The sequence below is a fragment of the Protomyctophum parallelum genome (assembly GCF_964188405.1).
Source record: "Protomyctophum parallelum genome assembly, chromosome: 4".
In the NCBI taxonomy this organism is placed as follows: Eukaryota; Metazoa; Chordata; class Actinopteri; order Myctophiformes; family Myctophidae; genus Protomyctophum; species Protomyctophum parallelum.
Window position 1 is genome coordinate 15,799,867 of NC_139700.1, and position 25,129 is coordinate 15,824,995.

General features: G+C 43.1%; 2 protein-coding genes across 4 annotated transcripts; both read left to right on the forward strand.

Moving 5' to 3' along the window:
* LOC310857043 (B-cadherin) lies at positions 1-15,463 on the forward strand. Of its 3 annotated transcripts, XM_083762639.1 has the most exons (15): positions 1-390; positions 1,270-1,371; positions 1,937-2,062; positions 2,314-2,469; positions 2,910-3,051; positions 3,218-3,390; positions 4,745-4,873; positions 5,263-5,448; positions 6,202-6,446; positions 7,091-7,233; positions 7,757-7,981; positions 9,978-10,214; positions 12,903-13,033; positions 13,456-13,602; positions 14,859-15,463. In XM_083762639.1, the coding sequence occupies exons 1-15, from the start codon at positions 355-357 to the stop codon at positions 15,132-15,134; spliced, it is 2,454 nt and encodes an 817-aa protein (XP_083618765.1). In that variant the 5' UTR covers positions 1-354; the 3' UTR covers positions 15,135-15,463. The 3 variants fall into 3 exon arrangements, with proteins under 3 accessions (XP_083618765.1, XP_083618766.1, XP_083618767.1); XM_083762640.1 differs by lacking the exon at positions 2,314-2,469; XM_083762641.1 differs by lacking the exons at positions 1,937-2,062; positions 2,314-2,469.
* A 357-nt stretch (positions 15,464-15,820) lies between these two features.
* tmem253 (transmembrane protein 253) lies at positions 15,821-20,659 on the forward strand. Its single transcript, XM_083762397.1, has 7 exons — positions 15,821-16,153; positions 16,351-16,512; positions 18,010-18,120; positions 18,911-18,967; positions 19,468-19,578; positions 19,766-19,912; positions 20,322-20,659. The coding sequence occupies exons 2-7, from the start codon at positions 16,351-16,353 to the stop codon at positions 20,373-20,375; spliced, it is 642 nt and encodes a 213-aa protein (XP_083618523.1). The 5' UTR covers positions 15,821-16,153; the 3' UTR covers positions 20,376-20,659.
* Positions 20,660-25,129: the final 4,470 nt, after the last annotated feature.

Genomic DNA, 25,129 nt, shown 5'->3' on the forward strand with positions numbered 1-25,129 from the left:
TCATTAAAAAAAGAAAACTTTTAGCAAAGAGAATGTGGTGCAGGCATTGGCACAATTTTTTAAGGGTGAGATGCAATTGATTCCAAAGCAGTGACCATGCATGCACAGTACATGGTAAACATGCACCTGCATGTCTGTAGGTCACCTCTACCACGTTGTTTTGCACCCAACTTTAGGCTGATACTATCAAACAAGGCTGTCGTCGATTTAGCATGAGCAGGAACCAACTTACTAAGTAACCCGGCTTGGATAATGTTACTACCCTGATGATTAAGCCTTGAGAAAGGAACAGCATATCCAGGTCACAGAAGAGTGTGGAAGATAATCCTTAAATCTAGTAGGAACTAGAGTTTAATGATGGATATCCTGGAGCTACTAAGGCACATCCAGGTGAGTGCTGAAAGGACTAAAGGAGCTCAACAGACTTGGTGTGATTTCCTGCAAAGAATCAGAAAAAAAACCCTGTAGATAAATGCTAGGCCTATACAATATTTTCCATACAGGTAATTTATTATTCAACTTCTATGAACAACATTTCAGCCACTTTTTTGTACGATTAATAGCAAAAATTGCAGATCTACAAGCTCACGAGTCACGATTCAGTTGAATTACCTCCAATAATCACAATGAAACAAAAATCATGTGGTGATAATATACAATATAAAAAATAGAAGTCTGCACACTAGCTTTGTAAATCTCCAAGTCAAGGCTTTATTATAGTTTAACGTTTGGACTCGTCAGAATGAGGCATAGGACAAACAAGCTTTACAAAATTACGGTGTGCAGACTTCTATTTTATATAGCCTTATCCACTGTTGGTCCTGCATCCAGTGGATGTGCCAGTTCTATTCTTTTTCTAGTGATGAGGTACAAACCCTCAACTCTGACCAGGGTACAACTCTGACCAGGGTACAACTCTGACCAGGGTACAAGTGGACCCAAGAAATTGACAATTCTGGTCAATTTTTGACAGTACACTCAGGACGTTATCTTGTTGGCTGCGAACCCATTTAGGCCCGACGTCGAAATAAAAAAAACGTTCGCTCTGAAAGAATATATATTCAAAGATGTGCTGCATTTTTACGATTTTTCAAAAATAGCAGACCTACAAGCTCATAGCGCGCCACTCGGTGGCGCACTATGAGCTTGTAGATCTATTTTTCAATAGCTAAAGTATAACATAATGCTTAGTTAAATCACCAAAAGGGGTTCCCGCCCAGAATGGGTTAAGAATGTGATATAAGACTAAGACTGATGTTTGCTTCTTAGTGTCTGGCTTTCCTGATGACAGACGAGATCTCACCCTGCGCTGCCTGGACCAAAGTGCCAGAAAGTTCTAAAAATGGGGTCCCAAGGAGCAAAATTCTAGAGGTACAAACATTGTTTCAAAAGTAATGAAATGTATTATACATACCTACAGTATACAGTGTTGTTGAAGTTAAAATGTAAAACATTACACATTACTTCAGTTGAAAGTAATGGTACATTACAATATTACTTTCTATGCCAAGTAATCACTTAATGAGGCCTGCTGGTTAATATCTGAATATTTATATTATTTATTTCAGCTGTTATTCCAAACATGCAAACATGATGAATTACTTCATTCTATATTAGTAGCTGAATGACTAGTATTAGAATTGTCTTTTTTTATGTCCAATGTATTTGCATTTAAGTTCATAAAGGTAAAGTAACCTAACTTAATGCATTTGAAATTAAATAAACATGTTACTTTTCAGGATTCCAATTCAAAAATAGCAATACAAAATATTGAGGATTTCAATTCAAATATAGCAGAAATAGCAGATCTACCAGCTCAAAACACGTGGCCATCACACCATCACTTGAAGATTTACTATTCCATTTTGACTGTATGGTAGAGTACATTAGTAAACATTCATTGAAACATAATTTCTAATGTGGGCATCTACTGTAGGAATATCCCATCATGGAGTTCCGACATTTGCACAACGGTTTGAATAGGATGAAGAGAGACTGGATCATTCCACCAAATTACATCCCAGAAAATGACAGAGGTCCATACCCCAAATTCATGGTGCAGGTAACGATGCTCACAATGAATTCACCATATTCAGTGGCCATTTTGCTTTTATTTCATACTTGGACAACCCGTTGATGTGGTGTTTCTTCCAACCCGCAAATGTGACATGAGAGCAAAATCCAGAAGGTGCGAGTGCTTGCATGACACTGGCAGGATCAAATAAGGATTTTGAACATATTTACTTTAATTGTAGGCATTTTGTACTAGTTATCACATTGACATATTTTTGTTGTTGAATGATATGCTTTTAGATCAAGTCAAACAATGCCAAAAAGGTGCAAATAACCTACAAGATCACAGGACCAGGAGTCGATGAGCCTCCAGAGGGTCTTTTTACGTTTAATTCGCAAACGGGATCATTGTTTGTAACCAAGGCACTGGATAGAGAGAAACAGGATGAATACAAGGTCAGTTTGTCGTGAAAGTAAAACTTTACGGATTCCTCGTGCTAAAATTTGGTAATTTTAGTTGCCATTGCCAACAATATGTAAATAGAAAAGTTAAAATAGAATTCCACAATCTTACTCCACATTATAAATACATTTGAAAATAAATATAAGGTGTGTCATGCAGTGTGTAGTAAATACATGTTACTATCTATGTACAGTGAGTGTACACATACATTTACACTACAAGTGTATCTGTATCATGCACTAGGCAAGGTGTATAGGGAGAACCAAGAAAACAAAGGCCAGTCAACATGGATGAAAAAAACTCTTTGAATGCAGCAGCAGAAAGATATTAATGGGGAAACGTTTTGGTTGTTAGACGTTCATTAGGTCATCTTAGATAACAGGTCAAACCATCATCTTCTTAATCCACATACATTATATCTGTATTCTTTCAGCTCTGGGCCCATGCCCTGAGTGAGGGAATAAAGGCTGAGGAGCCCACCATGCTCATCGTCAGAGTCATCGACCAGAACGACAACCCTCCAGAGTTCCCATATCAACCCTTCCTTGGCAGGGTGAGCGAGGCCTGTGCCATCGGTGAGACACCGACCGCATCCAACTAATCACGTAATCTCCACCTGTGACTAGTGTTAATCATGAGATTAAATAACTAGTGGACCAAACGTCAATATTCACCATGTCTTCATATTGCCACGTTTTCTACATACACACAGTACACCTTTTTAATTGCTTTTGCCCCTAGATCATTCCATCATGAGGGTCAAGGCTCTGGATCGTGATGACCCTAACACAGATAACGCCATTGTCAGATATCGTATTGAAGCTCAGGTACCCGCTGTGCCCCAGCCAGACATGTTCGCCATAAACCCAGTGAGTGGCATCATCAGTGTGGCAGCAGCTGGACTGGACAGAGAGGTGTTTAATTCATTTTATTGTTACTTTTTTTTTTTTTTTAAGGTTATGACACCATTGTTATTTAGACACTTTCAGTGTACTGTGGCAACCCAGGGGAGAATAGGCAAGATTCACAATAAAATAAGAGGCTCAGAGTCAGAGTCAACATGTAACTTAAATTGTCTTTTATTAACCAGTTAGGGAAAGGGGAAAACGGGGCAAAACATCAACTTAGGGTTCCTCCTGTCTGGGGGCTTGGGCTTCTATGCACAGTCCTGTGGGCAGAGCAGAGAGAGAGCTAGTGACTAATGTATTCAGGTGGAGGAGAGTGCTGTATGCTCTCAGTCGGCCTAGGGGGGAGGGAGAGAGAACGAGACCAGGTGAGCCACAATACACGCACAGCACATCCAAGTGGGTCCAAAGGTTTTAGTTAAATCTTGTACTCACTTGTGAGATATCCATCATACCAGCCTCCTCATGAACAGAGTGATTCCTGCTTCCTCACTCCTCCATTAGTCCAAACTGACTCACCAGGCAGCTTGGGCGTCGGCTATTTAAAAGCTTCTGTTGATTGCCTTACTGGCTGCAGGTGCGTCCATGTCCAGGCTCCCATTGGCTGCAATACCTGTACAGGGTAATATAATCCATAGTTTCTACATGCTACTATAGGCTTCTTTAAAAACTTAAATATATTTTTTAGCTCACAACAACACATTCTGAGTTTGTAGATAGGCTATTTTAGAATAGTAAATAGTTAGAAAGTATAAAGTAGGGCTTAAGTGGTTATTGTTTTGTATTAATTATCTGAATCTGCAAAGCAACTTGTAACTAAAGTTGTCAAATTATTTAGTTACAAGAAAACTACAATATTTACCTCTGAGTATTGGACTTCTGGTGGACTAGACATCCATCCATTTTCGACCTTATCTTCATATATCTGGTCCCCAGCAGGCCCGGCGCCACAGGGGTTCCACCGTTCCAGAGGCCAAATTCTGGCCATCAGTTTAAGTTTACAGTATATGCAAAACATAATCATTCAAGTAATAAACAAACAAAAGCGTATCAATGGAAAATAGCAAGCTAAAATGTCAGCATATCTTCAGCATAAGTGTCATGTCAAAAAAGAAAGCAAACTTTGGCAATCAACTCAATCAGCCTGGAGTGATAGTTGAGTTGGTTTCCCCAATCACGGCCCAACTCACAGCAATATACTAACATACTGTACTGCACACCAGCCAACATGAAACAACACAAATGGGTTCTAATAGAACATAAATCAGTACTTTTATAAGAAAATACACCTGAAAATGGGTGGTCCTTTCAGTACAGTGCCTGAGTAAGGGTACTCAGCTATTTTACACCACTGTCTGTTTAGACCCGCCCAGAGTACAAGTTGGTCATCGAGGCTGCTGACCTGGAGGGGGCGGGGCTAAGCGCTTCCTGCACCGTTATCATCACTGTTACTGACAGCAATGATCACGCCCCACAATTTATACATCCATCGGTAAGTACAGCTACAGTAGCCCACGTATCTTATTATCATAATTCGCTGCTTACTGCCTTGAAATTATTTTCTGCCTGTTATAGAGCTGCCTGTATAATTAAATGTGTGTGCTGCACTACTGTATGAGAGGCACACACTATGCAAATATACATCTTAATATAGGGTATGTGTGTGACATCATCATCATAGCCGGAAGTTATGCGGGAATGCCTATACTGTGGCAAAATAACGACTTTTCTGGCCTTGACATACATCCAACCAGAAAAGTCCTATCTGAAAGGCGTTAAACGACGTTAAACTCACTTTCACTCATTTTGATATTACCTGTCAAAATGTCTGCTGTGAAAAGTGTCCATTATATCTCATATCTGGTTTGGTATTTCCTGCAGATATCTACATCAGTCCCTGAGAATTTGGCAGGCGTGGAAGTGGCGAGGCTCACTGTTAATGACTTTGATGAGCTTGGGTCCCCCAATGCCAACACCAAATACTCCATTGTGAAAGGAAACCGTGGCAATCACTTCAGCATCAGCACAGGCCCCAGTAAAATGGAGGGAATCCTCACAGCAGCCAAGGTGGGCATCAGTCTATCCATAGGCTCCTCTCTTTGATAGTTCTTCACTGCACAACGTATAGTAACATAATAATGTAACAAATTAACATTATGTAAAACTTTTAATTCACAAGGGGAAATGGCATTAGAAAGTATATAGAATAGGCCTATAAGAATCAATAACGATAAACAACTACAAAGGCTAAATCTGAAAATCTCCTACACCCATCTGTATACTGCTTAGCACTGTCAACCATTTCTTTAAAGTCTTTCTTATAGTCCCCTTGCCAGTTCAATGTTTTATTTATTTTATCTGTGCTTATTTTATTTTTTATTTTTGTGTGGTTTGTTTTTTATCTCTCATGCTTATCATGCTGCTCTTTTACCTTGTTCTGTAAACCACTTTGTAACTATATGTTTGGAAAAGGTACTATATTCGTTGCTGTCGGGGGGAAACCACCTAACTCCATTTTTGCATTTTTTAGGTTTTAAATTTGTACTATTGAACATCCTTTATGTCTGCGTGTTGGACCCTCAAAATGTCTGCTAAAACAGCTAAAACCTCTCCCCCTCTCATGCAAGTAATTAACAATATATAAAGTCACAACATCAACTTTGATGAGGCAGTATTGCTTTGCTTTCTCAAAAAATAAATTCTTAATTTCCTGAAAAGATAAATCTTTTCATTTTCTGAAAAATTAACATTTTGGAGTTAGGTGGTTACTTTCGTCCCGACAGCAGAGATATACAAACAAATTCCTCACAATCATTCAAGGCGCTGGACTTTGAGAGTGTCAGGGTCTTCACCCTGCTGGTGGTGGTGGAGAACGAGGCGGCGTTCACCGGGCCCGTGTCCACGTCCACAGCCACGGTCACGGTGAGGGTGGAGGACCAGAATGAGCTGCCGGTCTTCAGCCCGGCAGAGACTCACGTGCTGGTGTCAGAGGCCCTGCCTGTGGGGAGCACCGTGGCCACATGCCGGGCACAGGACCCAGATACAGCCAGGAGACAGACCGTTGGGTATGTTATGCAATTCAATTCAATTCAAAGGGCTTTATTGGCATGAGAAAACATACGTTTACATTGCCAAAGCAGAAAGAACAATACAACAATACAGAATCTTCAATAGATCAAATTCTATGTACCAAGGTCACTCGATGCAGGTATAGTGCAGGACTATACACAATGATTAGTCTTTAGGGTGGTTGTGTTCCATTTGATATCCTTCTCCTATCACAGCAACTCACAAATCTTGCTGCTGTGTTTGCACATTGTTATGCACTCATAAACACACCTATGCACTCACTCACTCTCTCACTCTATCGCACACATGCACGCACGTGCACGCGCACACACGCACACGCACACGCACACGCACACGCACACGCACACACACACACACACACACACACACACACACACACACACACACACACACACACACACACACACACACTTTTAGAAATTACTATGTAGCATTTCAATGAAACTAATGTTGCACCATGAGTTAATTATTGGATAGTATGTAAGAATAATAGGGAATTGTTAATTAGCAGTAGGCCTATGACAATATGACTCTCTCTCTCTCTCTCTCTCTCTCTCTCTCTCTCTCTCTCTCTCTCTCACTCTCTCTCTCTCTCTCTCTCTCTCTCTCTCTCTCTCAGATATCAGCTGAGTGGTGATCTGGCCAAGTGGCTGAGCATTAATAAAGATTCGGGACTGGTCAAAACTAAAATGACCATGGACAGAGAATCAATCTTTGTAAAGAATGGCAAATACACCGTTCTCATTTTGGCTTCTGATAATGGTAAAAGTTACTGAATCAACATAATAAATTCACATTATTCTTGTTAAGAACTGCTCTGAATTGACTTCTTTTTGGGGGTGCTTTTGCTTTTTAATATAGGCTACTATATTATATCTCTCCTGTCGGGTAGAAACCACCTAATTCCAAAATGATAATTTTTCATATTTTATATATTGTCAATTACTTGCATGATGAGAGGGGGAGAGATGCTGGAGTTAGCTGCTTTAATTAGCAGACAGTTTAAGGGTCCAATGGAGTTAAGAAGTTTTGTCCGAAGCGCTTTCTACTACTTTTCATTGGTTCAATATTTTTTTAACCAACACACAGACGTAAAGGGTGTTCAATAGCACTATGCCAAAAATGTAATTCCTGGTTTCCGACAACAACGATTAGCCTATATATTGTCTCTGCCAGGCCGGAGGCCAGGCCTTTTGATGGTGTTTTCAGTGTCTGTGTGTGTGTGGATAATAATAGTGTCAGCTATCAATGGAAAGCCATCAAAGCCACCTCTCCTGCATTCCAGATACGGTGTCGGCCACGGGCACGGGGACTCTGGTGGTGACTCTGTGGGATGTGAACGATAACGCTCCTCTGATCAGGCAGAGGAAGGTCAGCTTGTGCACCGTGGACCCCGCTCCCGTCCTGCTGGATATCATGGACAGGGACGGGCCTGGGAATACGGCTCCGTACACCGTGGAGCTTCAGGGACCGCACGGAGCGAACTGGACCGTCAGGGTCAACACCACACGTAAGAACAGAACATATAGGCACCGGTTGTGAACCATGCACGCCACTTCATGGTTCATGGTTCATGACCCATGCTATATGCCCTAATAAATAATCCTAACCCGTAGAGTACATCTCTGCCTCAGCGGTTCCGAAACTTTTTAATTTCAACAACCCCCAGGTCATAGTTTGGTACTATGCGTTAAACCCATAGACTGTAAAAAGTAGGGTTAAACCACGGAAATCCATAACTCTGACAGTATATTGGACTCAAATTGGCCTTTAGGAGTCCATTTAGTTTAGTTTAGTCCACTGTCCGTTGTTGTTGATATGTATTTCGGTGTTATTTCTATGCTATGTTAATGAATTTAACACATAGGACCACAATGGAAACCCAACTTTTTTGTGTTATCCTTTTAGTCCAAATTTCTGACTGTACCATGTGCTGTTTACATTTCTGTCCAATAGTATTCAATCAATCAATCAATCAATCAATCAATCAATCAATCAATCAATCAATCAATCAATCAATCAATCAATCAATCAATCAATCAATCAATCAATCAATCAATCAATCAGAGTTTACAGACCTATAAGAGTCCATTTGCTTCCTAACTATCCAACATTTAGCTGGGACCCCCCTCAATGACCCCAGGCCGTCTGCATATAGGCCTACCCCACTTTGAGAACCACTGCTCTACCGATATAGCGTTCAAGCTAACATGGTGAATTATGTATGCCTGCTTGCATTTCTACTCGGTTGCATTTATTAGCTATATTCATAGCTATAGCTCTAATCAGTGTTGGGCAAGTTACTTTGAAAGCGTAGCTTGTAAAGCTACAAGTAGCTCACCATGGCAGTAGCTTGATCAAGCTACATAGCTACCCCTGGAGAGATGTAGCTTGTAAAGCTACAGCTACATGGAAAAAGTAGCTCAAAGTAGCTCAGCTACTTTTAATTTTTCAGCGTTAAATTGAGAATGTACATGCGGGAGACCCCTCCTCCCCTCTGGGAGACCCCTCCCCCCCTCTGGGAGACCCCTCCCACCCTGCTCCCCTCTGGGAGACCCCTCCTCCCCCTGCTCCCCTCTGGGAGACCCCCCCACCCTGCTCCCCTCTGGGAGACCCCTCCTCATCCTGCTCCCCTCTGGGAGACCCCCCCACCCTGCTCCCCTCTGGGAGACCCCTCCTCACCCTGCTCCCCTCTGGGAGACCCCCCCACCCTGCTCCCCTCTGGGAGACCCCCCCACCCTGCTCCCCTCTGGGAGACCCCTCCTCACCCTACTCCCCTCTGGGAGACCCCCCCACCCTGCTCCCCTCTGGGAGACCCCTCCTCACCCTGCTCCCCTCTGGGAGACCCACCCACCCTGCTCCCCTCTGGGAGACCCCTCCTCCCCCTGCTCCCCTCTGGGAGACCCCCCCACCCTGCTCCCCTCTGGGAGACCCCTCCTCCCCCTGCTCCCCTCTGGGAGACCCCCCCACCCTGCTCCCCTCTGGGAGACCCCTCCTCCCCCTGCTCCCCTCTAGGAGACCCCTGCTCCCCCCTGGGAGACCCCTCCCACCCTGTGATACCAGGGCCAATCAGAGGCCAATTAGAGGCAGCTGTCAAGTGCTGATATGCCCTCAAAGCAATCAGAAAAAGGAACAGTCCTTGATTTTTCAAAGGGGGTTCTAGTACAAGAATTAACACAGCAACCAATGGTCAAAATTAATATATTTCTTTCATGTTATTGCCCAAAATTGTAGCTTGTAACTTGAGTAGCTAAGCTACAAAAAATTACCCAAAAGGTAGCTGAGCTACTTGACGAGGTACACAAATATGAATGTAGCTAAAATACCACAAGCTACAGCAAAATGTAGCTCAGCTACGTAGCTCAGCTACATGTAGCTTAATACTCCCCAACACTGGCTCTAATGCGTTGTTAGAGCTATGTGGACCAGAGCTCATTCATACCCATGTCTCTCTCCTCCTCCTGGCTCCTCTCATGTCTCTCTCCTCCTCCTGGCTCCTCTCACAGGGGATGAAGCAGCATTGGCACCTAAGCGAGCTCTGTCTCCTGGGGATTACAGTGTGGTGATGCGGATCTATGATGCCCAGATGCTCTTCCAGGACAGTACGCTGGAGGTGGAGGTGTGCCAATGCCAAGGAGTCCTCAGCAGCTGCTTCATTCCACAGCCAGAACCCCGGGGCCGGGCACACGTCCCTTCTTCTTCTGTTGCAGCTGCAGTTTTAGGAGCCATATTTGCAGTCCTGTGTATGCCTATGTCATCCCATAATTCATAATATTTTTGCAGGAGAGCGCCCTTCAATGGGGGCACCTTTCTAGGTTAACTAACTACGTTTTTTGGAGTCTTGGGACCCAAAGTTTAAAAATTACATTAGTGAAATCTACGGTGCAACACTAGTCCAAGACAACTTGCAGATCTAGATTTTCAATTCAGCAAGATGTATTCAAAAGAAGATGTGCGTTGTAATTTGTACTTTTGAATAGTTAACCTATTTAGGGGAGACGGGGGTAATGTGAGACACTTTTTACATTTGCTCCCCTGTAGGCGAGCTAAAATGATATATCAGTCAAATTAACATATTTCCCATTCATTTGGGATGTTTCCTAAAAATGGAAATGATTAGAATGAATCCAAGACAAAGGGCAGTGAACATATGATTGTTTTAAAAAAAAGTGGTCAGGTGTCTCACTTTACCCCAGGGCTGGGGTAAAGTGAGACAGACCATCAAAATCAATGGGGTAAAGTGAACCACTTATTCTTTTCACTTTAAAACTACCATAAAAACACTTGTTTTAACAGTTAGAACACTGACAGCTAGCTTGACAACCACACATTCCAAAACTAATGTCAGACTAGTAACAGAATCATGGGAATTGGTCATTAACCACATTTTCTTTCTAAACACTTGAAAGTAAGTCTGAACAGAATCAAAGACAACATTCTGTAATTCAAAATGTTTTAATTAACATTCAAATGATTAGAACACAACACACACGCACACAATTCACATCTCTACAAAAAGCAACACTTGCTAAAAGAGATAAACGTTTCTCTCGGTCGAAGTTTCCCCCCATTTAACCCATTAAGACCGGGAATGTATCTGTGTCACTTTAGACAGCAATTGGGTTCGGAACACTTGACCCTTAGAGCAGGCTAGTAGGGGCTCAGCACCATCAGAACCAGCTAGAACAGCTACAGCTACAACTAGGTCTACTCTACATTCCAGCCCTGAAGGTTACAGTTTGTAAATACATCAACGATGTGATTATAATCCATTTCTAATGGATGAAGCCTTGGCCTGGAAGAGAGGTTATCAGGTGGTCTCCAAACGTCTTAGAGTGTTTCAACCCTCAACAACTACACTCTCCAGTTGGCGGGTCAGCAGTGATTTGGCCAAGTCACTGCCCCTCTCCTCCAGGCCCCCAGCTATAGACAAATCTGTGGAGGGGCGCCCCGGGCACAGCCATCACCGAGGTGAAACCAGCTATAGCATTGGCCACACCCGGCCAACAGGGAACGCAGTGACCTGCTGGCCAGGTGCAGCAAACCAGTGCTGACCACACCCCAGCGACCAGCTCGCCCAGGGAACCCCCCGAAGATCCGCCCACTGTCCTTTCTGTCATGCCTGAACCAACAGGAGGCTCCCTCGGCCTTGTGTGTTCTTGGGGGACTGCAGGCACTGAGGTCTCTAGGACTATGGTTTGCCTCATGCCTAGGGTTCTCCTACATCTCACCAGACTGTTTGTCTGTGCGGTGTGCATGTGTCCATCCTTGTCCAGTGTCCACACTTAGCCTTACTCTGGTGTATTTGAGTCAAAGAAGCCTTCTCTGAGTCGGTGTCACTGGCATTGTTGTTGTCGTTGAATCTGTCCTATCGAGTCTCCCTTCCTCCCCTCCTCTCGGGAGACTCTGGGGGTATTGCTTATTTGTACGTTCTGTAGCTTGCTTGGTGCCCTCTTGCGAGTGCTGCGACAGGGGTTGCTGGCCCCTGTTACCCCGCCAGTCTTTCCTGGAGGTCAGCTGTCTCTCCAGCGTCACTGACCTTCCTCGGTTGCCATCCAGACTTTCCTGGAAGTCACTGGTTTCTAAAGGTGAGGATTTGCTCTCTCTGTGTGGTTCCTCCACGCTGTTTAGGTTGTGGCAGCTTCTTCGCCACATCACATTTCAGAACATGTGCCACATCGTTTTCCTTTATAGCAAATGTGGGTCTCTCCCATGCTTTCGTGTTTCCCAGGATTCTTCTGATAATTTGTGCAATTGTGCATATATTTCTGGTGAATTATCCTCTTTTCTGCCTTGCTCTCAGCGGCTGCCTTCTCCATCTCTACAAGGGCGGTTCCACCCCAGGTTGTCTTTCTGGTGTATCTTGGCATTTTCTACAATGTTTATGACATAGAAAATAAAACATATGCAATGTAATATTAGATTAAAATATGTTTAAAACTGAACTTAACTTGTGCCTCATGGTGGGGTAATGTGAGACAGTGTCTCGCTTTACCCCAGAGCATTTGTCTCACTTTACCCCACACCCACATTTTGGTAAACAGGACCTCTTTTAGCAATACAGGCTAATCTTCAGCTAGCAGCAATCTCATGGATGTATATGATGGTAGTTCATCAACGTGTATGATTTAAGTTTTTCTACCTGAATTAATTTGCTTTGACACAACAGCTGATTATGTTGACGACAAGAAAATTAACTTTTACATGCAAAAAACATATTTTTGTGAAAAAAACATGCTTACCACAGCACAATAAGGTCCTCTCCTCCATGGCAGGTAGGAAATGGGAGGGGCTTCAACATATAATGGTCACATGACACAAATGTCTTGTGGTCATGTGATACAGGGGGTGTCTCACATTACCCAGTGTCTCACATTACCCCCGTCTCCCCTACTTATAAACGTGTGGTTGTGTTTGCCTGTCCACCACAGTGCTGCTACTGCTGCTGCTGCTGTGGTTGCGTGTCAGCCTCGTCTCAGTGAAAGCACGCCCTCTGCTGGAGGACGTGGACAGAGGCAACATCTTCTACTACCATGAGGAAGGAGGAGGGGAAGAGGACCAGGTAAGAACCAATCTGAGAACCCATCGGCAAACAGCGTCCTCTTTTCCTTTGAATCTGTCTCGAGAGACTACTAGGTAAGAACAGAAGTGCTTTTCGTGTGTTTCAATACTAAATAAATGAAGCATTTTCAACTTAACATAATATGTATTAGGCCTATGTGAAACATAGTAAGTATGTGCTGGTGTCTGGGGAGTCGGGGTAAAGGTATGCACAGTAAGACCTGGAGCAATAATTTAACTAATATAAAAAGATGTGTCAGCATACTGTTCCTCCACACAAAAATAAGTATTACACAAAATACAGTATTATACAAAATAAGTATTAATTAGATATTTTCTGCAAGGGACAGTCTTACAACAAACCAAATTTGAATTATGTTTTGAAATGTGGTGAGGTGTGAATGTGTGTCTTCTCTGCTACAGGAGTATGACCTGTGTCAGCTGCACAGAGGACTGGACAACCGCCCAGAGGTTTTCCACGCTGATGTGGTTCCTCCTGCAGCCCAGAGCCTCTCCCACTATCGCCTACAACCACAGGAGAATGAGGACATCGGCAACTTTATTAAGGATGTGTGTAGTTCTACAGTTCTACACTAGTACACATGTATTATTATACACTTGAACCCCAGCATCCATATTATAGGTGGAATATTAGCCGAAAATAGCCGATCCACAAGCTCACGAGTCACAATGCTTCGGGTTGTGCACACGCGCACGTGTGTGTGTGTGTGTGTGTGTGTGTGTGTGTGTGTGTGTGTGTGTGTGTGTGTGTGTGTGTGTGTGTGTGTGTGTGTGTGTGTGTGTGTGTGTGTGTGTGTGTGTGTGTGTGTGTGTAATTGTAATGGTATATGAAACCCCATGCAGGGGTGTACCGGTAATTTGGGGCATCAGAGAATGGCAATGGGCAACCTCAAATTGCTCAAATCTTATACATATCAATCATGTGTTATCAATCATTTAGATAAGCGTTTTATTGTATGCAGCCATACATTTATTAATCACTTTCAACGTGGCATCCCTATATATTGGAAATGTCATTATTCTCGAACAAACATTTTCTAACATTTTCTCTTGAAAAATCTACAAACTCTCACCGCATCGCTTGGTGACATGTTGAGAGCTTGTAGATCCACTAGTTTAGCTATTTTAGAAGTGGTTTTGATTGATTGATTGATTGATTGATTGAAAATTGTATTAACAGTTTGTAGAATGGCCTGGGTACAGTTCAAACGAAAGTACAGGTCAAACCCGGGCTCCCCCACAGTTAGTGTCGAAGTGTCCTTGAGCAAGACACTGAACCCCTAAATGCTCCCGATGAGCAGGTAATTGGTGTCTTGCATCGTTTCCTCCACCATTTTTGATTGATTGATTGAAATATTTATTAACAGTTTGTAGAATTTACAGTACATTTTAAGCACAAACTCAATACAAAGACTGTTAACTGTGAGTGGACGACCCAATTAAGCATTACACTTGTTTACAACAGGGTCCACATTGTTCAATTCATCAAAACCATCAGTGTATGAATGTGTGTGTGAATGGGTGAATGTAATGCACAATCTATATGTACAGTGCTTTGGATAAAAGTGCTGTATAGATGCACCATTTACCATTTACAAAGTCTGCTACGAGGATAAAACCAGAAATAGCCTTGTTTACATCAGGGTCCTCCATTTTCAATTCATCTGAATATTAAAAGACATACAAATATATATAAAAAACCCAAATCATTTAAACAAACAAAAATAAAAACAGGGAAAACTTATGTAACTTTGCCAGCCCCTATTTCTTTCTGAAATGACGCCTGTGTGTGGAACCCCCTGTAGAACCTGCATGCAGCTGACGGTGACCCTACGGCTCCTCCCTATGACTGTCTGCTGGTGTTTGACTACGAGGGGGCCGGCTCCACCGCTGGCTCTCTCAGCTCTCTCAACTCCTCCTCTAGCCCAGAGGAGGAGGAGGAGGAGGAGGAGGAGGACTTGATCCGCAGTCTGGCCTTCTGGGGGCCTCGTTTCTCCAGGCTGGCCCACCTGTTGGCTTCGTGGGCTGAGGAGGACGACACCGACGAAGACACACTGCCGGGGAAGATGGAATGGGTCTGATGGGTGGCGTGTGCTGTGTGTGTGTGTGTGTGTGTGTGTGTGTGTGTGTGTGTGTGTGTATAGCCAGCAGAGGAATTAAGTACTCAGCCCCAGTGCTCGAGAGTTAGGGAAAGTTAGCCAAATTTGTTACCAATCTGCAAAATAAATGCCTACCAATAGCTTTACTTCAAAAATGTGTTCATAAAGGTGTCTACTATCACCTCTGAATTTTCTCAAACTTTCTCAAACCAATTCAGAGGTGATAGTAGACACCTTTATGAACACATTTTGTGAAGAAAGCTATTGGTATTAAGCATTTAACGTCCAACTCAACTCCCTTGGGAAACTTTGTGACACCATTTAATGTGGGAGCTGGCGAAAACGTCTGGGAACTCAGATGATTAGGGTACGATTAACAACCTATATGCAGGCAAACATTTACACATTTTCATTCTGCTTTAAGTAGCATGTGATGGCTAGCATGTGACGGGTCAAACTATAGGGTTTTTCATGCTTTTAACCGTTTCCATTCAGAGATTCAGAGACTGTTACTGAAAAAACATTCTATAGCAATGAGTACTATCACAATATAGAGCTTTTTGTCTTATTTTAACAAAAGAAAATCACTTAGCCTACCTTTAATGTGTTATGTATTTATGATTATTATTATAATTATTTTAAGTGTTTTAGTACATTATAATAAACGAAATGTTTGACATTATAATACTGATAGATGGTATGATCATCAGTAATGTGCAGGCATTTTGCTAAACAATGTGTGCTCTATGAAATGTAAGTGGTCTCGGACCAATGAGATCACAGTGTCACTTCCTCAGAGGCGGACCTTATTAATCTCACCAGCAGAAAAACTCAAGTGAACTTTGACCCTGAGGATCCGTGACGCAAATAAAGCAGCAGACCCGTAAGAGAAATGTTTAGAAGTTTAAATGTTGTCTTTAATAGTCGGCTGATTCCTGTAAGCTTCTGATATGATCGTCTGTGGATAAACGGAATATAGTTTTGTACATTCACTGTGGAAGGTAAGCTTTTTCTTCTGAATCACAGATCTCAGATTTGTTCTTCTCTCAGTCTAAAGTTTAGTGGTGTGTGTGTGTGTGTGTGTGTGTGTGTGTGTGTGTGTGTGTGTGTGTGTGTGTGTGTGTGTGTGTGTGGGGTATATATATTTTGTTTTCAACACAGTGCTGCTAATGTCTTTGCATATTTCTTTCTCAAACAGATGACGAGAAACATGTTTCTGGAGGGGCTGTACCATGTTTATTTTAAAGAGACGCCCTCTCCCCAACCACTGGCTGCAGCCACTACCCAGGAGGAGCTGAAAGATGTTCGAATTCAGCGCTGGTTTGGGACTGTCGTCCACATCCGACTGTTAGTCAGTGGGGTGAGCAGCTCACTATTAGTACTCCTAGGGCTCCATTTTCGTCACCGCTAAACCCCTTATCCCTAAACTTCTTTGCCTTTTTTAAACTATTTTGCAAAACATTTTTGAATAGTTAAAATGGCCAGTCTACAAGCTCACAACGTGTCAATGTATAGATTGGCTAGTTGAACTATTCAAAAATGTTTTAAGTTTATGGATAAGGGGTTTAGCGGTGACGGAAATGTAGCCCTATCTACCTACCTTGTCTGACACTGAGTGATCGATCAATCAATCAATTGATTGACTTTCTTGTGTCCAGTACAAACACTGTGGGTCGATTCTGTCAACACGCTATACAGTCAGTTGGTGCAATGCTCTGCTGATGTCATCTTGAATAATCAAGTCGATATTTCACCACGCCTGAATTCCTACTGGGAATCTCAGACAGGCCAGCTGATAATGACAAATGTACAAATAACTTCCTGTCATATTAATATGAAACAGTACTGTACTTAAACCAGCTCAGTGGCCTTGTGGTTTGAGTGTCCTCCCTGAGACTGGGAGGTCTCGATCCCCGGCCGGGTCATACCAAAGAAATATGGGACCCAGTGCCTCCCTGCTTGCGGCACTCAGCATTGTCCCTGCGACATAGCGTCATGTCCAGGGGGTGTACTTGTACACCCCCTGGTGTACAAGTACACCCCCTGGACACGCTACAGAATCAGGAGATAGGCTCCTGCCCTCTGGGCCTCATGGCTCGGCAAGACGTACTGTACTTATTGTCTCCACCAGGCCGAAGGCATGTGGGGAGAGTATGTTTTGCACTCCGTCCGTCCGCGTGTCCGTCCGTCCGTCCGTCCGTGTGTCCGTGAACAGCTAATCTCGGCCACCGTTAACCCGGTCGATGCCATATTTTGCACACACACTCCCTGGATGCCAACGATGAACCTCTGCCCCAAACTTTCCAGAACGGCCTGTTATAGCGCCACCAGGAGGCCGCTTTGTGCAAAACAAGTTTTTGCACAGTACACCTACAGATTTTGTCCAAACATCACGCAAATTGGTACACAGTCTCTCTAGAGCCATTCAACGAAACGGGTCTTTCAGATTTATCAGACTCCATCCTGATTGGTTAAGATTGGCTTCCAAAGTTCACAGGAGTGCTCAGTTTCAAACAAAATGCTGCAAATCATGAACACATCGCGTGATTTCCGTGAAATTGTGCACCCACATTCCCACTAGGCCGAGGACGAAATGCCACATGAACAATTTCAACTCAGCCTCAAGGTGGCGCTATAACTGGCCGAAAAGTGTTTTTACCTCTAACTGCACGGATCTGTGGATAACCTGGTGGAGACCTGTGCCCGGAAGGGCACTTTTTCTAGTTTCCTTGTGTTTCTGTGTGGAGTGTGGACACAGCTAGAGAAGCCTCAAGACAAATCCCTTGTAAACGTACAATCGTACATGGTCATTGACCGATTGTGGTTCTGTCTGTCTGTCTGTCTGTGTGTCTGTCAGTTGTTGCAGGTCTTCGGTGCACTGGCCTGCATACTGAGCACAGTAACCCATGCATGTGTGAGTTACGGCTGCTCTATCTCCATGGTGACCCCAGTCTGGTCGAGTCTGTTTGTGAGTCCAAATTCATACAAAAATAATATTGAAGCTAAAGTTGTCAGCACATGTTTTGTGTGTGTAAAATATAAAACGGAAGTGAAGCCTCGTCCCACTTCCATTTAGACTTTACAGTCGCACAAATGTATCTTAATATAAATCGAAATCATCTACGCGTATAGTACAGCTTGCTGTTTAGCAGAAATGGAAATAAAAATTCCTTACTCTGATTTTGGGAGGTGTAGTTCCAGAGTTCCAGATAGCATTCGGAGATTGTGGAATAGTTGTCTGGCTACGTGAGACTAGGGTCCTAGAGATTAAAAAATATATGGGTCCGTGGATTAGTGGATATCAAATTGGGGGTCTTTGAAATTAAAATGTTTGAGAAACACTTCCTTAAGAATATTACAGGACAGTCACCAAACTGTTACGTACTGCGGTTTGCACACTCAAGTCAAGACAGAACCTCAACACACACAGTTGTCCATCTTTTGACAATACTTTTGAGTGGTGCAACCACTCCTACAACCAGGAATGTCCGGGTGTGTGTATCATGTATCCGTCATGAGCACGAGTGGTGTGCGCATGCGTGACAACCAGCAATGGCCAGCAATGTCCGTGTGGGGTAATGCTGCGTGCGTGCATTTATTAATACCAGTAGGAGGTGCCAGAAACAGAGAGAGGGGTAGTGCTGAGAGAGAGAGAGAGAGAGAGAGAGAGAGAGAGAGAGAGAGAGAGAGAGAGAGAGAGAGAGAGAGAGAGAGAGAATTGCACCACTCGGTTCACACAGGTGTGATTTTTGTTACAGTATTTGGCCACAGGGTGTCTGGCAGTGGAAGTCCAGAGGAAACCAAGCAAACTGAAGGTAAGTAATGTTAAGTGAGATCCTGTTTCAACCTGTACTTGTGGTGTACATCTGGTTCTCAATGAGGTACTTGAGGGAGTTCCAGGGGGTCCCCAGTCCCCAGCTAAAAGAACCAAATTGACCTTATGGGTCTGTTGTAACTCAGAGAGTGTACAAATGGAATTGGTTCTACTTGTACACTCTCAGAGTTAAATTACAAATGTCCTCTCATGGGGGTCCCTGGCATATCTTTTCAAATGGTGGTCTGCGGGCTAATAAATGTCAATTGGGAACGGGTAGAGAGAGATGGGGGAAGACACAGCAATGTTCGTCGGGATCGGGACTCGAACCCTCAACACACTGTCATGCTGGTCCAGGCACCTTGACTGGTAATCCAGCATGATGCTGGATCACCATCCAAGGTGCCTGGAGTCCTGGACCACTGGTGTGCATCACTGGTTCTCAATGATGGGTCACTGACTGTGCATAAGGTTTCATGATGTTGTGTTGATTGTGAGCAGGTGGCTACACTGATGGGCCTGAACCTCTTCAGCGTGCTGCTTGGATCCTGTGCTCTTCTGGCATACAGCATCAGCTCTGCACATCCTATAGATCTGAAAACAAAGCAGCAGGTAGCTACCGGTATTTGTCTGTGCATTCCAAAATCGTACTATAGTTACAGTACGGTACATTACAGAACATCTAACTATACAGATCCACACTCGGAAACAGCTCTTATGATCTCTTTCTGGAGGCTACTGCATCCTGGTAGGACTAGAAGTTTTGCCTCTTTTGACATTACAAATATCCCCTCCCTAGCGTGTTGGTGCACATATAGCGAAGGGGAGCTCCATTGCATTTACGCTGCAGTGTCTCCTGGCATCCATCTATGTGTTGTTCGTGTGCTGGAGAGGCCTGCGTCGCTACAGTGGAACCAACAGTCAGAACTACAACCGCCTCTCACAGGTCAGTAATAGATGTCATGCACGCACACGCAATACCATAGTAAGGATTGGGAACCTCCCTTGATTTCCACTGACCACACTTTTTCTGGTAACTATTTAACCCGACCCGTAACCCTCAGGACTACATTCATTACCTGAAAACGTACAGAACCTAATTCCAAACCAGCGTGTTCAATTCAGTTATACTCCAACTGTACAAATGGCCCTAAATAAGCCCATCAAAATGTAATGCAAAATGTCCTAATGCCAGATTGTTTAAAATGTTTTAAAGGTTTAAAATGACAGATTTTAATCAGTTAGTACAATATCGTAATAATCCCAGACGGTGTTACTGTAACTTCAAACCAGCAATGACGTACCTAGACACATTTACAGAAAATGTGAAGTGAATTTTACTTCTCTGCCTGTAGGAACAGGGAGACGGCACCAGACTACTGGAGGAAGAAGAAGTATTCAGCCTTTAAATCTAAACAATTGTATTTGTCTATGTATGTGTGTCCATGTTCCTGATCCATGTTTCTGATGTTTGTGCATTTTGTTACTGTATACGGTAGATCAGGGCGTGCAAAGCCGTGCATGTACTGTCTTTTAAAATTAGGGCTGTGTGGAGTTTGCATGTTCTCCCCGTGGGTAACCTCACAAAAAACATGCCGTAATTCTGGTCTCTATATACTGCCTCCCCCTGGCCAGCCGGGGGCCTAATGGAGGGGAATGGAACTGGTTGGAATAACACGTTCCTTCCATGTGCTATGTCCAACCAAGGAAACTCTACAGTGGTATAATTATGAAATGGCACCATACACAGAGTGTGATTTAATTCCATCCCCACTCGATGACTCCAGGTCCACTGTGAAACCACCTGGCGCAGTCGTGGTGGATTACAATGAAAACCTGAATACATAAACTCCCATGGCAGATGATTCAATACGTCCGCAGTATCACTTCTCCATCTTTATTCTGGAGTTTTAGAATGTTAGCAGGCCTTAAGATTCTCCTCCAAAAACAGCTGGATCCCAAGCATGATGGATGAATAGGGGGAAATGGTCAAATGGATCGTTAAATAAAACACTCCACAAGAGAGTTGAATCACTCCACCAAAACACTGACACGTACATTTCTGTTGTTGAAAAAGTTGTTTTTGTGCCAAATGTTGATAAAACTTGGACCTTGTATACAGTATACCATTATTGAATTTTTTTACAATGACTCCTTTGATCACACATGTACTCTAAAAGGACACAGGTTTAAAATGAAGTGTTGTTGGCCTATGAAGTCTGGATACTGTTTTAACCTTAAAACTGATGGCAAACATGTCAGTTTGACATTTTTAAGGATGCTGTTCGGTGGTCCCCACTAGATGGCAGCCATTGCTAATATTAGTGACAATGACATGTAGTTTAAGAGACTACCTCAAGATGTCCACTAGATATTCTAGGTGTCATATTTCCATGAATTTGCCACCAAAACTCTAGCTGTCAATGTTTTTCATCCAAGATATGATTTGCATTGCATGTTTGCACATAAACTATATGGGTTAGGGACCCCCATGAAGGAAGATTTGTGTTAATTTTCTTTTCATCAAAGTGTCTAATGCGACACATTGTGAGCTTGTAGAGCCATTTAGTAGCCGATGTAAACTAAAGGAATCTTTTGTTTGAGATCTTCAAAAAATGGCAGATCTACGACCTCATAGCACATCACATAATGAGCTATCTGCTATTTTTTCAGTCCAATAACCCCCACTTTGAGAACCACTGCTCTAGAAACACCACTGGACCTTACAAAGAACCTGCCACATCAACTCAAGGATAACCAATAACCATGAGTCAGTGACACAACCCAGTTTTTATAGTGTCTTGAGCTCGTTAGCCAACCTAGTTCATCTGGTCCTCACAGGTGATGACACTCAGGGCCATCAAGGCTTCAGGGAGGGGAGGAGAGAGTGGGGCAGAGTAGAGAGAGGACAGAGAAAATTAGGTGACTGGGGGAGGGAATACTCCCATCTGGAGAGAGGACACAGGTTGCATGATGAAACTTGGTCTATGTATGCCTATACTGGACACACCACTGTATGACAGCCTGATGAGCTATTAACCAGAATAGTGTACATACTCACTTCTCTCTGCTAATAGTCACATGACTATTTGTATATATGCAATATTTTCACTGAGGTATAGGCTACAGTGAGTGAGGATGGAGGTCCCTCTAAACAGTGATTTTACCCAACATAAACATGGACCACCTAGTCCTATGTAGACAGTAGGCCTAATCTTTAAAGAATGTATTCATGCTTTTTTGCACTCTCACTCTCTGTCTATCACACACACACGCAGTCGCACACACACACACACACACACACACACACACACACACACACACACACACACACACACACACACACACACACACACGCACGGTAAAAATGTGTTTCAGTGTTTACATTATGTCCCAACTCCCAAGGGATTTCACTGACACTATAAAGCAAGGTCATAGTCCAGCCTTATAGGACACACACACACACACACACACACACGCACACGCACACACACACACACACACACACACACACACACACACACACACACACACACACACACACACACACACACACACACACACACACACACACACACACACACACACACACACACACACTACCACTATGAGTGATTTTCTTTTATTTTTTTATCTTTTTTTTAACAGAGGAACCAGTTTCTCACGGAATGTCTGGCTAACAGCTTCCAGCTGTGCTCTGCTTAGTAACAGTGCTATGGGAACACATAGAACAGACACACAGCAGAGAAAGTGGGATTTATTAGTACACGGACAGAGAAGGATGGGACCAAGGCTGGATGTTATTATACAAGTTGACATCTGATCCTTAGGGCTGGATTTCAATAGGATCTGAAAGCCGTGAAAAGTTTCAGTCACGAATACTACTGCATCATGTGCCTGTAAGTGTAACCTGTAATGTTTGCTTGTGTTTGTAGTAGCTAGCCTACATGCAAAAGTGCATACAGTATAAACTTCACTTAGTTTAAAAGGTCAGCATCAATACAAAGATCCCACAGTTGTTCAACATGAAGAAGAGGGCTCCAGCTCGACGCATGCCCGGTAAAGGTGGGCCCAACGGATGCCCGTCAAACATCCTCTATACTGCCTCCCCCTGGGCAGCTGGGGCGCCTGATGGAGAGAAAGGAACTGGCTGGAATAACACGCTATGTCCAACCGGGGAAACTCACCTGTCAGGGAATCATGAGCTCAGTTTGGGGTTCTCCCCAGGTTGGCAGAGGGAGTAGCACCCAGGATTACAGCTAAGGCAATTGGCACTGGGTGAAAAAATGGATTACAAAATTGTGGGATAAAAATGGTAGAAAAAAAGAAAGAATGTCAAACATTTTTCACTATTTATCATCCTGAATCCTTTGTCCTACGTTAGTGTAGACCCCATGCATAAAGATGATTAACATCTATTGTGTTTGGAATGGAATCTTCCTCTTGGCTTTCAAAGGAAATCCTCCAGCCATGCATGTTGTTTTTGGAGGACATTCCATAAGAGAGACGTGAGTGAGACTTTTAACCGTGATGACATGGGAGTGAGTGTGAGTAGTGGGAGGAAGCGTGAGTGAATGAGAGTCCATGAAAGGGTTTCCCTTTGATACAACGGCCTGGCTGAGGCCATCTTTGATACAATGGCCCGGTTGAGGCCATCGTTGCTGACTCAAGACAAACTCGAGACAGATGGAGGAAAGTTGGTTCTTCACTAATAAGTAAGCCTGACTTAATACTTTGTTGTGCACCGTGTGTCACAAACCGAAAATAGCAGATCTACAAGATGCCTTGTGAGCTTGTACTTGCTGTACTATTTGCAACATGTTCCCGTCCCATTCAGGACGGGAACCCCTTTCAGGGTTCTTGTTGCTATGTACTGTACAGTATATTAGCAGTATAACATTTTTGTAATTTTTGAATTAATATTTTTAAATGTTCCGAAAACTTCAGTTCAGTATTTATAAGGCATTTTTAGAATCGGGCAATCAGCCATAGTCCTAAATGGGTTAAGTATTCAATCAATCAATCAATCAATCAATCAATCAATCAATCAATCAATTCTAGATCTTTGAGCTTGTAGACTGTAACCTTTCTGGGAGCAGTCAGAAGTGAGAGAGTGAATGAATGAATAAGAGCATGAGAAGCCCCATCTTGTCCACTTTAACAACCACATGATGTAATGAAATAAACAGACACGTGCAACTTCTTGAGAACATTCAGCAATAATTTATTTCTCATAATCTCAAGAACCACCGAGTCTTTTCATCTGGAAAATTCATCATCGACTTGCCAACAACACAGTTTTGAAAAATGTAAAGTTTACTATACAAATTCTTAATAGAAAAAAAGAATAAATTAACTGTGGAATTCAGTTATTATTATTTTTTTTTTTTAATCAATTCCACTTTTTTTTCTCTTCTCTACAACACCTTTAATGTCGGGTTACAGTTGAACAGAACCAATAAAATCAAAGTTACATGCTCTATTGTCTGGTGGTGAGGGGGAAAGGTGGGGTCCCTACTACTTCAAATGTGTCAGTTAAAATAAGCTTGGGGGTGTTGCACATCTGGAATTGATAATGACGAGTAGTCCTAAGAAGATTCCAAGTGACAACGCAGTAACTGGTCAGTTCTTTGTAGCACCTGAAAGGGTTAACAGAACTAATGAAAATTAAATGAGAGAGACAGAGAGAGAAAATACTGGTTTGTATAAAAAAACAAGGAACATCGTTTTAAAACAGTTGCGAATGTTAAAAAATCCACCCGTGGAGGCTCCATGGCGCCCCTGTCTGTTAAGTACAGGAAAGCAAAAAAAAAAAGATCAATAAAAGTTAGTTGGTTTGCTTTATCTTTATCCTTTCAGGACAAAAAAAAGACTTCATACATTTTTACTGAGACGTACGTACGTACGGAGCATTTTCCGGAGCGACAGAGGAAGGGTATACTTCACACTTCGTCACATTTGGGCTCAGAGGTCAGACGTTACGAGAAGGTTGAGAGTTCAAAGGTGAAATAGGACAGTCGGGGGCGGGGGGCAGTATTATGTATAACAGACGTGCTTGTGTTGGGGCGGGCGTGGTGGACGACGCTGGGGGGGGGACGGGGGGGGACATGCATGGTATTGCGTCATGGATACACAAAAGGTGATTCTCTTTGAAAGAGAAACA

What these genes read in the sequence shown, in the direction of transcription:
- LOC310857043 (XM_083762639.1), top strand. Translation starts at nt 355, where the DNA reads ATGATGGATATCCTGGAGCTACTAAGGCACATCCAG. An exon ending in CAAGGAGCAAAATTCTAGAG is followed by an intron (nt 1,372 to 1,936) that starts GTACAAACATTG and finishes CATCTACTGTAG; the next exon opens with GAATATCCCATCATGGAGTT. An exon ending in GAGGAGGGGAAGAGGACCAG is followed by an intron (nt 13,034 to 13,455) that starts GTAAGAACCAAT and finishes TCTCTGCTACAG; the next exon opens with GAGTATGACCTGTGTCAGCT.
- tmem253 (XM_083762397.1), top strand. Translation starts at nt 16,351, where the DNA reads ATGACGAGAAACATGTTTCTGGAGGGGCTGTACCATGTTTATTTTAAA. An exon ending in TCCGACTGTTAGTCAGTGGG is followed by an intron (nt 16,513 to 18,009) that starts GTGAGCAGCTCA and finishes TGTGTCTGTCAG; the next exon opens with TTGTTGCAGGTCTTCGGTGC. An exon ending in CAGTCTGGTCGAGTCTGTTT is followed by an intron (nt 18,121 to 18,910) that starts GTGAGTCCAAAT and finishes TTTTTGTTACAG; the next exon opens with TATTTGGCCACAGGGTGTCT.